At 45.6% G+C, this 16,133-nt stretch overlaps 1 protein-coding gene and 1 long non-coding RNA gene across 2 annotated transcripts in view; one reads left to right on the forward strand and one right to left on the reverse strand.

Annotated features, from left to right (window-relative positions):
- Window positions 1-16,133, forward strand: part of LOC127052686 (uncharacterized) — a 28,266-nt gene that overhangs the window by 6,673 nt on the left and 5,460 nt on the right. Inside the window, exon 2 of the long non-coding RNA XR_007774866.1 lies at window positions 14,245-14,435. This is a non-coding gene — a long non-coding RNA (uncharacterized LOC127052686). The remainder of the gene's footprint in view (window positions 1-14,244; window positions 14,436-16,133) is intronic.
- On the reverse strand, window positions 6,628-15,664 carry LOC127052541 (pepsin A-like). The gene is made up of 9 exons (XM_050956369.1): window positions 15,609-15,664; window positions 14,921-15,077; window positions 14,283-14,400; window positions 11,937-12,055; window positions 10,972-11,171; window positions 8,640-8,756; window positions 7,991-8,132; window positions 7,766-7,858; window positions 6,628-6,777 (listed from the first exon to the last, which is right to left on the reverse strand). The coding sequence occupies exons 1-9, from the start codon at window positions 15,662-15,664 to the stop codon at window positions 6,628-6,630; spliced, it is 1,152 nt and encodes a 383-aa protein (XP_050812326.1).

The following is a 16,133-nucleotide window of genomic DNA, read 5'->3' on the forward strand; positions in this document are numbered from 1 at the left end:
GAGAGGCATCTGGGCCTGGGGATCTTTGGTGTGATGATGGTGTAATGAACTGCACTCAGTTGGCGGTCTTTGGGCAGTTGGCCTTGATATGTCCCAGTTCATTACACTTAAAGCATCTTCCATCTGACTGGTCACTGGGTCGAGATGGGTTACTGGAGACTGGTGAGGTGGAAGAATAGGGCATCTGTGGCTTTACTTGGGTTGTATGTGGGGTCTTTGGCTGTCCTCGGTTGTAGGGTTTATGGTCGGTGTGCCCCCTGGGGTATTTGTTCCCCTTGACAGTAGCTTTCTTGCTTTCTGCCACTTCCATCCATCTGGCTCCAATCTCCCCCGCCTCAACGAGATTTTTGGGTTTTCCATCTTGTATGTACCGTGTTATGTCCTCAGGAACACCATCCAAGAACTGCTCCATTTGTATGAGGGGGTGCAGTTCATCTATAGATTTAACATTGTTTCCTGATATCCAGGCCTCATAATTTTTCCCAACGTAGTAGGCGTGTTTGGGAAATGACACATCTGGTTTCCACTTTTGGGTTCTGAAACACCGATGGGCATGATCCGGGGTTATCCCCATTCTGTATCTGACCTTGGTTTGAAAAAGTTTGTAGTCGTTCATGTTCTCTTTAGGCATTTCAACCGTCACCTCTGCTAAAGGTCCACTGAGCTGTGGCCTCAATTCTACCATGTACTGGTCTTCAGGGATGCTGTACCCAAGACAGGCTCTTTCAAAATTTTCCAAGAAGGCCTCAGTGTCATCACCTGCCTTGTAGGTGGGAAATTTCCTGTGATGTGGAACCATAATTGGCGAAGGGTTGTTAGGATTGGCTGGCGCATGCTGCCCAGCCTGTGCTAAGTCCAGTTCATGTTTTCTCTGTTTTTCCTTTTTGTTGTTTTTCCATTTCTCGGCGGTAGGCTACCTCTTCTTCTGCTTGTTTCATTTTGTGGGCCACCTCTTCTTCTTGTAGTTTTCTGTGGTGGGCTGCATTTTTGGCTTCTTCTTGTTTTTGTAGCCTTTCCATCTCTTGTTTGTGAGTTGCCTCATCTCTGGCCATCTGTGTTCCGAGCAGTTCTATCTGTTTTTCCATTCCTTCCAGCTGTACTGCGTCTGGTTTTCATGACATCCTGTTTTCTTGTGTTGGGGTGCCCTCTGGTGTTTGTTGTCTGAACTGCAGGTTCTCTGTTGCCTCCTGGGGTCTGCCTAGCAACAGTGCCTTTTTCCCTTTCTTCCTCTAGCTAATCTTTTAAATGTAAAGTAAACCAGAAAAACCACTTTATTTGCATGTGTATTGCTGGATACTTGTCTCACAATGGGAGTGCTATTGTGTGACAAAAGACCCGTAATAGTTTCTTAATGGTTCCTTGCTTAATATGCAAGCCAGAAACTGCAAGAGAGAGCAGAGAAAAAAAATTCTCTCTGGTTCCTTTTAAAACCAAACTGTTTCTCTCTGCTTAAAAGCCCCTAGCAGAGAAAAGAAAAATATAATATTCCTATTGGCTTCTGGATTCTATCTATCTATCCCACTGCTACCACCATGTCATAACCTATTCCCAGATTTGGACCTTAGCTTCCAAAATATGGGGGTTAGCATGAAAACCTCCAAGCTTAGTTACCAGCTTGGACCTGGTAAAGCTGCCACCACCCAAAAAATTAGAGTGTTTTGGGGCACTCTGGTCCCCCAAAAACCTTCCCTGGGGACCTCCAAGACCCAAATTCCTTGAGTCGCACAACAAAGAGGAATAAACCATTTCCCTTCCCTTCTCCCTTCCAGGTGTTCTCTCCCTGGGTTCCTGGAGAGATACATAGAAGCAAGCTCTGTGAATCTAAACAGAGGGACGCCACCATCCCTGTTTCCAGTCCTGGAAACACAAGTACTTCCCTCTTCACCCAGAGGGTAAGCAAAGTCAGGCTAGTAAATCTAACACACACAGATTTCCCCCTGACTTCTTCCTCCCACCAATTCCCTGGTGAGCTACAGATTCAATTCCCTGGAGTTCCCCACTAAAGAAAAACTCCAACAGGTCTTAAAAGAAAGCTTTATATAAAAAGAAAGAAAAAAATACATAAAAATGGTCTCTCTGTGTTAAGGTGACCAATACAGGGTCAATTGCTTAAAAGAAATATGAATAAACAGCCTTATCCACAAAGAATACAATTTAACACATTCCAGCAACTACACACATGTAAATACAAAAATACAAACCTATGGTCTTCCTATCTTTGTACTTACAACTTGGAAACAGAAGATTAGAAAGCAGGAGACGGAAATCCTCTCATAGCCGAGAGAGAGACAGGCACAAGACAAGAACCAAGGACTCACACACAAACTTCCCTCCACCCAGATTTGAAAAAGTCTTGTTTCCTGATTGGTCCTCTGGTCAGGTGTTTCAGGTTACTCCTTTGCAAGGGGAAAGAGACATTAACCCTTAGCTATCTGTTTACGACAACTCCAAGTTAACTCCTTGGCAAAAATGGAATGAATGAAGCCCCCTGACTCTGTTGTCTTTAAGAAAAAATGGGCCGTAGTAACGAAAGTGCTCCCAAATTCTCATGAAAACAAGGGGTGTTGACAAGAAAGGGTGAAATCCTTTACATGGCAGGCCCAGTGGCATTGAATATCTCCCAAATGAGAATGCCAAGGACACTGTAAACTGTTGACAAAGTTATTCAGGTGTGATGGGTTTGGTCACAGAATTCCCCTTGAAATTGTCACCTAACATGCTGAAGTTACCTCTGAGCCCATTTTCCCTACCATCTTGGACTTCCAGAACCCTTGCCTTGTTGAGTGAGACATGCTAGCCTGCTGCAACACAAACCAAGGTCTGGTCCACGCCTCCAAAGCTGCAGATTTTAACCAAAAACTGCTCAATAGGTCATCTATCTCCTAGACACCCAGTTCCCAATGGGATCCAAACCCAAAATAAATCCGTTTTACTCTGTACAAAGCTTATACAGGGTAAACTCATACATTGTCCACCCTCTATAACACTGATAGAAATATATGCACAGCTGTTTGCTCCCCCAGGTATTGATCACTTACTCTGGGTTTACTAATAAACAAGAGTGATTTTATTAAGTATAAAAAGTAGGATTTAAGTGGTTCCAAGTAATAACAGACGGAACAAAGTAAGTCACCATACAAAATAAAGCAAAAATGTGCAAGTCTAAACCTAATACATTAAGAAACTGATTACAGGTAAAAGCTTCCCCTCAGATATGTTCCAAAAAGCTTCTTTCACAGACTAGACTCTTTCCTAGTCTGGGCCCAGTCCTTTCCCTGGTGCAATTTTTGTTAGTTCCAACAGCCATGTTAGGTGGAAACTAGAGGTTTTCAAATGACTGGAAGCTTCTTTTATTCTGTTCTGTTTATAGCTTTGGCACAAGGCGGGAATCTTGTCTCTCTAGGTCCCCACCCCTCCTTCTAAATGGAAAAGCACTAGGTTTAAGATGGATTCCAGTAGCAAGTGACATGGTCACATGTCCTGTGAGACCCCAAGCCTTCATTCTTCCTGGCCTGACTCACAGGAAGGCTTGCAAGTAAATAGAGTTATTTATAACCAGTTGTTCTAGTTGATGGGAGCCATCAAGATTCCAAATCACCATTAATGGCCCACACATTGCATAATTACAATGGGAGCTCAGAGTTATATTTCATATTTCTAGTTTCAGATACAAGAATGATACATATATACAAATAGGATGAACATACTCAGTAGATTATAAACTTTATAATCTTGTAAGATATCTTTATAATAATACCTTACAAGAGACCTTTTGTGACAAGTATATTCCAGTTACATTATATTCACACTCATAAGTATATTTTCATAAAAGATTATGGAGTGAAACATCACATCAGGCATTCTAGGAATACTGTGATTCATACAAATATGTCAACTGAGAAAGGTGCAGTTTCTCAGCAAAGAACAAGGGGCCATCTGAGACCACTGACAATTATATAACACATGGTCATGTGAATTTGGACAAGTACCAAATGGACTAATCATAGACAGACTTATTTTTGGCATAGCCAGTAACCAGGTCAAAGAAATGTTGTTGCAAGAAATGGACTTGACTTTGCAAAGACCAACCTGATACAAAGCCCACTGGAGTCAATGAGAGTCTTTACTAGGCACTGGCTCAGACCTTAATTGGTCTGTCAGTCAGCGACAGCGAATCAGAGCAGGTGATAGATACCAGAGAAATTCCCCAGACTACATTTTGTATTCCTGACCTACATTTTTGAATAAGCAAAACTCATTCCTCAATGGGATGCTGTAGACCACATATGATTGGAAGCTTAGGGTCACATGATATGTCTTAGCAGCCAGTAACTCTGAAGTAAACAAGTGTCAGTAAGCAGCAATGAATGTGTAGTTAAAAAAAAGCAATGCATGAAGTTGTAAAGTTAAAACAAGTATATAGAAAGTTCAGACAGGACAATATAAAATGATGACACAGTAGAGACAGATAGAACAGAGAAGATCAATTGGAAGAACCATCTGTAAGAGAGAAAAGTTGGGAGAAGAGTGGAGAAAAGCAACCAGGCAGAAAAGTTGAAGCAGCCGCAGTGGCAGAGGCAACACAGTTAAATCACCATAAACCTGTTAGATTGTATAGCATGGCATAAGCTAGTATAGTGATAGAGTAACAGTATTAGTATGTGGATGTATGAATGTGTTAATTGTGGTTTACATATGTAAAATTTAAAGTACATTTGAAGAACTGCTGTCAGTGATCTATTGCAGACTGGCCATCTGCAATAGAGCGCATCACTTAGAATCATTTAAACTGCATGCTCTTGTGGTTTAAATTATCTTTAACTTGCAATAGGGGATTCATGTCTGATTTTTAATTTTAAATCATATTGCAATAGGGATTTGTCATAACTTTAGTCCCAGATTTGGACCTTAGCGTCCAAAATATGGGGGTTAGCATGAAAACCTCCAAGCTTAGTTACCAGCTTGGACCTGGTACTTGCTGCCACCACCCAAAAAATTAGAGTGTTTTGGGGCACTCTGGTCCCCCTGAAAAACCTTCCCTGGGGACCCCAAGACCCAAATCCCTTGAGTCTCACAACAAAGGGAAATAATCCTTTTTCCCTTCCCCCCTCCAGGTGCTCCTGGAGAGATACACAGACACAAGCTCTGTGAATCCAAACAGAGTGACTCCCCCTCTCCGTTCCCAGTCCTGGAAACAAAAGCACTTTCCTCTTCACCCAGAGGGAATGCAAAATCAGGCTACCAAATCCAAAACACACAGACCTCCCCCTGATTTTTTCCTCCCACCAATTCCCTGGTGAGTACAGACAATTTCCCTGAAATTTCCCAGTAAAGAAAACTCCAACAGGTTTTAAAAAGAAAGCTTTATATAAAAAAAAAAGAAAAATACATACAAATGGTCTCTCTGTATTAAGGTGACAAAATACAGGGTTAATTGCTTAAAAGAAATATGAATAAACAGCCTTATTCAAAAAGAATACAAATCAAAGCACTCCAGCACTTATATTCATGCAAATACCAAAGAAAAGAAACCATATAACTTACTATCTGATCTCTTTGTCCTTACACTTAGAAGATTAGAAAGCAGAAACTACTTCTCCAAAGCTCAGAGAAAGCAGGCAGACAGACAAAGACCTCAGACACAAAATTCCCTCCACCCAAAGTTGAAAAAATCCGGTTTCCTGATTGGTCCTCTGGTCAGGTGCTTCAGGTGAAAGAGACATTAGCCCTTAGCTATTTGTTTATGACAGATTACTAGTTACATTAATAAAAAAGATTGGGTTTGGGGAAAGAATACTGCCTGTGTCACTCATTTTATTGAAAGTTTGTATCCATGTCCTTTAAGTGTTACCTTAAGTATCCCAGAAACCTTTACCTCGGGAAGAACAGATTAAGGGGGCAATAGGCTATTCTAGAAGTGCTCCAAAATCCAATTTTTGGGGTAAAACAGGGACTGCACAGCACCAACGGCTGGGCAACAGGGCAGCTCCTTGCCAGCTCCAAGGTGCTAGATGGCAGGATAGGCACATCCAATGAGTGGGTGTGAATCACTGCAGCCAATGAGCATCCTATGGGCCCCTCTGATGGAGTGCTACAGAGCAGATAACTCAGTAGGAAACTGCAGGGGAGGACAGAGCTCAGGTTATTAGGCTACAGAGCAAGACCTCTGGGGATAGATGGGGCCTGCTGTGATAAGCAATTAACAGTCCTGCCCTCCTTAAGGCATTAGGATTTGATTGCATAGCTCACACCCAGAAAGCCATTTCACAAGTTACTATTGGAAGTAAATAAATCAAACACATGAGGAATGAGATGTGTTGGCACAGAAGGAGATGGGGAGGGGCAAGGCTGGAATAGCAATAGGGGCTCCCCGTCAGGAATGAGGGGTGCTGGCAGAAGGTACATCTCCCTCTTCACAGTGATGGAATCTGAGTCATCACCCCATCAAAGAGAAACAATTCACTCGAATGCTCTTATATTCCTTTATTCTACTGTGGGTAAGATTACAGTACAGAGGGTGAGTGTAGGGTGGGGTTACTAGACTGATACGTGGAGTTGGGGCCCTAGAGAAACAGAGATTCTCCAGGGTCAGTGTTCCATGGGAGTGTCCTAGGAACAGCGCTGTGTTCATGCCACAGAGGCCAAGGCCACCTTGTTGTTGGCCCTGTCAAAGACAACGTAGTACTGGCTGATGAAGACATCTCCAAGGATCCAGAGCTCTCCAGAGGAGGTGGGGAGGTCGATGCTTTCAAGGCCAGAGCTACAAGAGCCAGAGTACTGCGCCAGGGAAAATAGGACATAATTATTGGGCAGGAACTTCAATGATCCCTTGAGTTATCATCCTGTAGAGCTTGCACATGCCTGTGCCTGCGCCTGTACCGTCTTCATCTGGGCTCTCAAAGCTCCCAAGTTAAGGAGCATTAGGCTTGATCAGGGCTTTGATGGGAGACCTCTATGGGCCACAAGGAGTGGCACTGGTGACTTGGTCCCCAGTGTTTGGAGCTATTTAGTTATCTAACTCTCAGTGGCCTACCTTTGTGGATTTGAGCCTCAGAACAGCCCCAGTGCCTCAGCCTGAGCCTAAGGGGTGCAAACTTTCAACTGGGAAGCGAAGCAAGGTCCTAATCACTTCTGTTCATGACACATCCCTTGAAGAGGCAAAGCGTGCTCTCTCCAGGCCAGATTCCAAAGGGAGCAATTGCATTCTGCCACCAGAAATCCTGCTGTGATTATAAGTGGATTTGGGCTTCCCCACTGCCTGTTACCAGCTGGTGTTGCTGTGTGCTGGTAAAGCAGCTTGCCTGTTCCTCCCCAGATGGTCGCAAACTTTTATCATGGGGGAGAAAAACTCCTTCCTGATGCTCAGATGCCCAGGCCCTGGAACATGAGGCAGTGATCTCTCTTGATCTAACCTCCCAGCTTGGGTAGTTGCTCATTTAATTCTCTCCTAGCCCAGTAAGGCCCCTGCCCTGGTGATCTTCTTTGGTGGACATCTCTACAGGCTTCCTTGCTTCTCTTGCAGTATGTCACTTTCACTGTGGGCCTGCCTTGATTTTGGCCTTCCCTCCCCTTGGATTCCTTTGGGGGAAGAGCTCTCTGTCTCCCCACTCTAATACTGGGGACAGAGTTAGCTGTGTCTCTGTGATGCTCCTGCAGGCTCATGCCAGCTGTGCAGGGGGCAATTGCCAGCACACTCAGCATGATGGCCTCAGGCAAAAGCCCTCGCTAAGAGGCCCCAAGGTGGCTTTCTGAGCAGAACACTCACATCAATGATGTAGGCACTGGGGGGCACAGGGAACTCAATGTCGTTGATGGTGAAGACGATGTTGGGCAGGCTGCTTATGGCACTGCAACTGATCTGCAGGGAGGAAGGCAACACATGGAGAAAAGGTTAGACATGTCTTGGCCACTAGGGTCTCCAATGAGAGAGATGGAGCATCACATCCATGTGTAGGAGACACCTCTAGAAGTGTCCATCCCTGATCCCTGCCCTTACCGTGCCATCACTGGCGCCGATGTAGGACTCGATGTTGGAGATGCCAGTAGAGGGCCCAGCCAGCAGAGAAGTGCCAGTGTCAATGATAGCCTGGCAGCCACCAGAGCAAGCTATGGTCTCTCCGTTAATGGTGATGCTGCAAGAGAGAGAGTCCGGGAACCTCCCTAGAAACACTCCCAATCTCATTTCCACTCAGCCCACTAGCCAGCAGTGAGAGGCCTGCAGGGTGGAGCTGTCTCACCACCCACTTCCTACAACTGCCAAGAACTTTTCCCTGATGTTTCAGCCTCAACCTTCCTTGGCTCTTGCCCATCACTCCTCCTCCTACAACCTTCTTGGACTGTGACCAATCTAGCCTGGAGGTCACAAACAGATGTCAAGGAGTCGTGACCACCAAGTCCTTTCCTTTATTGCTAAGCCGAGCTGGCCAGATGAGAGTTCCAGGTGTGGACAAGGTGGGGAACCACTGATCTAACCTCCTCGTGGGTGAGCCCCTTTCCTATAGCTCCAAGGAAGGCGTGATTCTGACTCCTGGGTTTCTCATCTTGTCTAGATTCTGTAATTTGAGCTTCCCCCACATCTCCTTTTGCCTGTCTCCTCAAGGTGGCACAATGAAGGGGAAACGCCAAGGGGTGGGTGATACCTGTCCATGGTGATTTCCCAGTAAGTCTCAGCAGAAAGAGGGATCCAGTTCAGGCTCCCAGAGTAGTAAGATGAGTCGATGCCGCCAAACATCACGAAGCTCCCGCTCTGCTCATCACTGGAGAAAGGAGAAAGGAGAGTCAAGGAAGATCCATGAATGGTCGGCTAAGAAGACATTAGCAAATGCTCCAGCTGTTAGAGAAGGACCACAGCTGGAGAGTGCTGGTGTAGAGTCAGAGCTGGGCACATCTGCATCTAGTAGCAGAGTAAGGACAGGATGGTTGGATGAGAGCTGTGTCTCACCCCCTACTTCAATATCACTTTCCCTTGTTTCTTGCTAGATTTCAAAAGCTAATCATGATTGAACCTGCCCTAAAACTGGATAGGAGACGTTCAGGGAAAGGCCCAGGTGTTTGAGGCAGTAGTGTCAGTTACTCAGGAGGTGCTGCTCTTCCCTCTGAGTCAGTATTGAGCAAATGATTCCATCTGGTGCTAGAAGATGCTAAGTGAGGGAACCATGTGGGTGACACATTTGGGGGAACTTTTCCCCCTGGAGTCAGTGTAATACAGATGACCTACCTCGGCATTGGGCAGTGCTTGATGTGGGCCTGATGCTTTAATGTAATCATTAGAGATCATAGTGTTCATTTCAGATCCCAAAAACTTACATCACTGGCATAGAATGTGTGAAGTTGCACTCCATATGATTTTATGAAAATATGCTAATTAGTGTGAATATAATGTAACTGGAATATGCTTCATGCAAAAGGTCTCTTGTAAGGCATCATTACAAAGCTTATAATTTACTGAGTACGTTCATCCTATTTGTATAAATGTATCTTTCTTGTATCTGAAACTAGAAATATGAAATATAACTGTGAGCTCCCATTGTAATTATGCAATGTGTGGGCCATTAATGGTGGTTTGGAATCTTGATGACTCCCATCAACTAGGACAATTGGTTGTAAATGACTCTATTTACTTGCAAGCCTTCCTGTGAGCCAGGCCAGGAAGAATGAAGGTTTAGGGCAGTGGTCCCCAACATGGTGCCCACGGGTGCCATGGCGCCCACGGAGGCATCTTAATGTGCCTGCGTCCTGGCCCCCGGGAGAGCACCTGCCGAAATGCCGCTGAATTTCAGCGGCATTTTGGCGGGGACGTCTGTTGCTGACGCCCTTGCCGTCGACAAGTGATGTCATCGAGAGGCGTCGCTCCCGAATTTCGGCGGGGATGCCTCTCGATGATGAATCTTGTCGACGGCAAGCGACGTCACTGAGAGGCGTCGCCGCCAAAATGCTGCCGAAATTCGGCAGCATTTTGGCAGGTGCTCCACCGCTGCAGTGGTCCTTCGGCTGGCACCCACCAGCCAAAAAGGTTGGAGACCACCGGTTTAGGGTCTCACAGGACATATGACCATGTCACCTGGAACTGGAATCCATCTTAAACCTGGGGCTTTTCCTTTTAGAAGGAGACGTAGGGACACAGAGAGACAAAAGATTCCTGCCTTCTGCCAAAGCTATAAAAGGGGGTGGAATGGAACAAAGGAGGCTTCCAGTCATGAGAAACGCCTAGTTTCCACCTAAGATGGCTGTTGGAACTAACGAAGATTGCACCAGTGGAAAGGATTGGTCCCAGACTAGAAAGGATTCTAGTCTGTGAAAGAAGGTTTTTGGAACATTTCTGAGGGTGAGATTTTACCTGTAATCAGTTTCTTAATGTATTAGACGTAGACTTGTGTGTTTTTGCTCTATTTTGCTTGGTGACTTACTTTGTTCTGTCTGTTATTACTTGGAACCATTTAAATCCTACTTTTTATACTTAATAAAATCACTCTTGTTTATTAGTATACCCAGAGTAAGTGATCAATACCTGAGGGAGCAAACGGTTGTGCATATCTCTCTATCAGTATTATTAGAGGGCGGACAATGTATGAGTTTACCCTGTATAAGCTTTGTACAGAGTAAAATGGATTTATTTTGGGTTTGGATCCCATTGGGAACTGAGTGTCTGGAAATAGGTGATCTGCTGAACAGTTTTTGGTTAAAGTCTGCAGCTTCTGGAGCGTTTACCAGACCTGGGTCTGTGTTGCAGCAGGTTAGCGTGTCTCGCTCAACAGGGCAAGGTTCTAGATTACCAAGCTGGTAGGGAAAACAGGCTCAGAGGTAACTTCAGCACCTCAGGTGACAGTCCCAAGGGGGTCTCTGTGACCAAACCCATCACAGCTGCTTTTGGAGAATTCTGATGCAAACGTTGCAAAGATCACTCAGTGTGAGAGGCGCTATAGGAATGTGAATCTCACTGCAACAGATGGGCTGTTTCCAGCCCTGACTTACGAGCTCAGGTAGACAGAGAAGAGGTCCTGGGACACCAAACCCTCATTCATCATGTTGTCGAAGACAGGGGTAGCTCCAGAAGCAGAGATGCTTGGGAAGGCCAGACCCAGGATCCCATCAAATTCAGAGTACTCAAAGGCTGTGCCTGGCTCAGTTTCACTCAGGCCAAACATCTGTTTGGTGTCCACAATGCCTCCAACCTTGGCAGAAGGATGGGGACAATCAGACATATGCTACATCCATGGAGAAGCTGCTAAGTCCTACCAGAGGGAACTTCGTGGGTGGGGAGTTCTCAAAGGCTGAACTCTGTTCTCCCCCCATATGGGTACAGCCTATGAATGACTGGATTACATGCATAGACGCTAATGGGTCTGACTTTGATTTCATTCTTTGTGGAGTCATTCAGCTGAAGTGGGCAGAGTTACGAGCATGAGATCAGAATGAAGCCCCAGCATTGAAAATAGTTTCAATGGATATTATATGTATTAACAATCCTAGGATTTAGCGGTTGTTCCTATTCTGGATGCTACACTTACTCCACACTTCATGCCAAAAGCAGAGGGAAAACTGAGATCCTCCTGCTCTAAAAGCCTCCTTGCCATACAAAGGAGAAAATCCTATAGTCACTGACTCTATAGGACCTATGGCACACAGCAGAGCAGCTCTGTTCGATACAGTAGGGAGCAGAGGTGCTGTACACCCTACCCTCTTCAATATGAGTCAACCTATGAGATGCACTCTGCATGTAAGTGGGGAAAACAGAATCTAAATGAACATGATACAAAAATGCAGATGATCTCTGGCTTGCTCTGTGTTTCCCACTTCTTTCTCTGGTTTTATCTGCTCTCTTCTCTACCCTTTCTCTATCTCCCTCTCCCGGTTCGCTCCACGTGGAATTCCTCTTTAGATTCCCAGATGCGTCTTGTCCTTATAACTCCTAATCTTGATCCTTTCTTGTGATTTACCCGGACAGTGTCATAGGCCAGAATTCCAGTCATGCTGCCACTGCCATACTCGATGGAGAGACTCTCATTAGTGGACTCATAGGTGGAGGAGTCTGATGGGTTGAATCTGTTGTGATTTGCTGCAAGTACAGAAGAGTCAGATGGTCACAGACTGACACTTGTAACTCTCCCCAAGTGTTGTATACAGAGCCTGGGTGCCTAAACAGGCTATGAATTCCTTAGTGGGGGCAAGGTGCCTAAGAATCAAGCATTGCAGCACTAAGCATTGCCACACCTAAGAGCCTTTGTGGATCTAGCTTCTGGTCTGACTAGGGCCTGTTTCCCCTCTAACACCATGCAGTACATAGAGGGACAATGGAGGGAGATCTACTGCTCTCTGGCTTCTGAGGTGGATAAAAATAGATGATTTAAAAAAAATCTTGTTTAAAATTAACCTTGACATTAGGACAACATATGTTAAGGTCTAAATTTACTAAAATTCACTAAAATCATTTAAATTACATACAAAGTTTACTATTAAGCAGCGCATGTTTTCTGCCTTTAAAGAAAGTCAGTGGAACTGGTGGAATTTAAATGCTCTCATAATCTGGAAACAGAATTTCTTCAAGTGCTAAACAAGCTTTTGACAGCAGTAGCCTCTTCTGCAAGTGCAGAGAGAATACTTTCTTTATATCTGTTTATTAACTAGTTCAGTTCACAGACTACTTCATTCCAACTTAAGAAATTAGAAATTGAGAAGTGAGAATGCTTGTTTTCTTCTTCCAATCTCTGAGTAAAAACTAGGTGCGAGAGGATGAGATCTACAAGTTCTAAAATCTTGAACAACACGCTGATCAGAATCAGTTCAATTCACTAGCTACAGATAACACTTCCTTTTTTCATAAATCCATTATTTTTAAATGCAAAACATGTTTTGATAAATTTTTCTTTCTTATGCATCCAGCCCATTCAAAGGAGTTGTAACTAATTTTTTTTAAAAGCTGGATTTTGCATTTTAAAGTGAATTCCAATTTCCATCCAAATTGAGTTTGACACAAATCAAAAAGTAATTACATAGTAAATAGGAAATGCATCCCTCACCATTCTCTAACCTAATTAAACGTACAACTTATTTTTCTGAATAATTGTATATTAAGCTATATAATTGTGTAAATAAATGTGTACTGACATAGTGTCTCTAGGGTTGCCAACCCTCCTGTTTCGTTGGGAGTCTCCTGGAATCAGGCCCTATCTCCTGGAGGCTACTGAAGTCAATCCAGGAGATTTTAGTCTGCTAAAAGTCCAGTGGCGCAGCAAGGCTAAGGCAGGCTGCCTGCCTTCCCTGGCCCTATGCTGCTCCCAGAGGCAGCCAGCACACCCCTGCAGCCCCTGATAGGAGGGCAGGGGGTCTCTATGTGCTCCCCCAACCTCCAGCACCAACTCCGCAGCTCCCATTGGCCGAGAACTCCAGCCAATGGGAGCTGTGGGGTTGGTGCCTGCAGGCAAGGGCAGTGCACGGAGCCCTCCCCCCCGGGGCCAGGCTAGCCACTTCCAGGAGTGGCGTGGGGCCAGGGCAGGCAGGGAGCCTGCCTTAGCCCTGCAGTGCCACCAACCTGGAGCCACTCGAGGTAAGCGCCTCCCAGACGAAGCCTGCACCCTACACCTCAAACCCCTGCCCCAGCCCTGAGCCACCTCCCACCACCAAACTCCCTCCCAGAGCCCACACCCCCTCCTCCACTCCAATCCCTAGCCCTGAGCCCCCTCCCTCACCCAAACTCCATCCCAAAGCCTGTATCCTGTAACTCAACTCCTTCCCAAAGGCCACACCCCTCACCGCCTACTGCACCCCAGTCCCCTGCGCTAGGCTCAGCCCAGTGCCCCCTCCCACACTCCAAACCCCTTGGCCCCAGCCCAGAGCCTGCACCCCAACCCCCTGGCCCAGCTGGTGAAAATGAGTGAGGGTTGGGGAGAGTGAGCGAAAGAGGCAGGTTGGATGGAGTGAGTGGGGCAGGGCCTTGAAGAAGGGATGGAACTGGGGAGAGGCCTTTAGGAAGGAACAGGGGTGGGGCAAGGGTGTTTGGGTTTGTGTGATTAGACAGTTGGCAACCCTAAGTGTATCCTCTGATTAGCTAAAGAAAGTACCCAAAATAATGTAAAGGCTATATTTGTTGCAAATCAACGTTTGTAGTGGTAACAAACCAGCGAGAATCAACTTCCTTTAGAAAAAATAACTAAAAAGTACAAATGCAAAGCAAGAGTAAAATCAATTATTTCAATTAAGGTTCCTCCTTGCTAATGTAAATCTCTATGATTTCAATCAATCCCCCAGCTGGAATGCCAAGACAAGAGGCGTTACAGGTGACTTACTGCAGGCGGTGCTAGAGCAGTACACGGAGGGCACCCACAGGTTGGAGGAGCCGGTGTCGAAGAGGACGGAGAACTCCTGGGCTGGAGTGCCGATGGAGATGGTTCCATAATACTCGATCTGCCAAAACAAGACAAAGAACGATGTGAAGAAAGGTAAACATTGCCATCCAAGGGCCAGATCTGTAGCCGGTGTAAACCCTTATAGCTACACAGGCTGATTTACACCAACTAAGGGTCTGGGCTATAGTGCCCTCACTACAGGCTCAGCCTAACCTGGTGTTCCTCTGCCATCACTTTGCCAAGCATGGCTCCTAGCACCTACTCACATCTGAGGCACAGAGTCATTTAGCCCTCATCCCTATAAATATGAGGGTGTGAGGGGGGCGATCAGTAGGGGGGGAGCCAACAGACCCTGGGAGTGCTGTTCCCAGTGCTCTTCTTAATCCTATCCAATCAGGGCTGAGTGGCCCAGCACAGGTTCTTGGCAGCAGCAAGATGGAAGCTTGGTTGAAAGCACATGGGTAAGGGAGTGGGGTTGGGGCACTTTTGGGAGGAGGAGAGATCAGCTGTTGGCAGAAGAGTAGGAAGCTTTGATGAGGAGAGGGAAGCTACAAGACCTGCTCTCTTGTCATACTCACGTCCATGTAGTTTGTTAGGGGCTCACTGGCAGCATCGTTGGCCAGGCTGGGGAAATACTTGGAGGCCAGATTGTAACGGTTTTTCTTCAGGAAATCCTCCAGCAAGCCATGTTCCTTAAGGTTCTGCCTCAGAGATTTCCCCTTCTTCAGGGAGACCCTAATCAACAAAGGTGGGGAGAGAGACCAATCAATAACAAATAAGCAGTAGGCAAACCTTTTGGTCAGGGAATACTGTGCAATCCAGCTTTTACATTACTTAGTACACCTAGGGATTATCAAAAGAGTTTAAAGGAGTTGGGGTCCCAGTGCACTGAAAGTCAATGGGAGTTGGGCACATCATTCCCATAGGACCCTTGGAAAATCCCAGCCCACATGTACTAGAGATGACAGAGAGATGACCCAGCGGAAAAAGACAAGATGGACAAAGGAAGTATTATGAGCTGCCTTGACTCCGTTGACCATGCTGTTAACCCAGATCTCTCCAATGTCACTCCAGTGCCTTAACTGCAAGACCTCATTCCTCTGCTACAACACAAAGCTAAGAGGTTATTCCTAGCTGCTGCCTATACATGAATGGAGAGTAGAGAAGAGAATGAGAGAGGTGCAGACACTCCCCTTGATAATCACACATTGCTATGTAGAAAGCCAAGTTCAGCAGCCCAAAGTGGTGTGTTCCCCCAATACTCACTTGGTAACCCGGCACTGAGAGAGCGCCACCAAACTCAGGAGCAGAAACCACTTCATGATGTTTTCTGACACACAAGCCAGTGGTGAGTGGTGAATGTAGAGAAATGCCTGGGTGCTGCTTCTTATAAACACAGCACCCAATGCTTCCCTTATCGCATTAATAGCACTGATAAGAAATTTAAACCTTCCCGATAAGATCTTCCAAAATGTCCTTAAATGATATTTTGGAGAACACTCAAAGTCCATAGATTTCCACCTTCACTTGGCTGTGACCTGAAAATGGGGCATCGTTTAGAAGGAAGGTGTGAGAGTTCAGGGATGTCTAAGCTTTGAAAAGCAATGCCTGTTGGTTTATTTTAAAGAATGGGACAGGAGGCACAGAAGAATTGCAATGGGATAATGAGACATTCACTGCTTGGTTCTTCATTCCAGTCTGGCCCCATGTTGTGAGAGAAGGTACCTCAATGGGACTGGAGCCTTCCTCACCTTGAACACTAGTTAAAGTACAGCCATGTAATGAGTAACA

The sequence above is a fragment of the Gopherus flavomarginatus genome, chromosome 5 (assembly GCF_025201925.1).
Source record: "Gopherus flavomarginatus isolate rGopFla2 chromosome 5, rGopFla2.mat.asm, whole genome shotgun sequence".
Classification (NCBI taxonomy): domain Eukaryota; kingdom Metazoa; phylum Chordata; order Testudines; family Testudinidae; genus Gopherus; species Gopherus flavomarginatus.

Bases quoted from the DNA above. Each gene is read 5' to 3' on its own strand.
- LOC127052541 (XM_050956369.1), bottom strand. From the start codon at position 15,664: ATGAAGTGGTTTCTGCTCCTGAGTTTGGTGGCGCTCTCTCAGTGCCGG. The intron at 8,757-10,971 runs GTAAGTCAGGGC...TCCTTTCTCCAG, and splicing joins TTCTCTGTCTACCTGAGCTC to TGATGAGCAGAGCGGGAGCT. The intron at 7,859-7,990 runs GCAGGGATCAGG...TCCTCCCTGCAG, and splicing joins CCAGTGATGGCACGGTAAGG to ATCAGTTGCAGTGCCATAAG.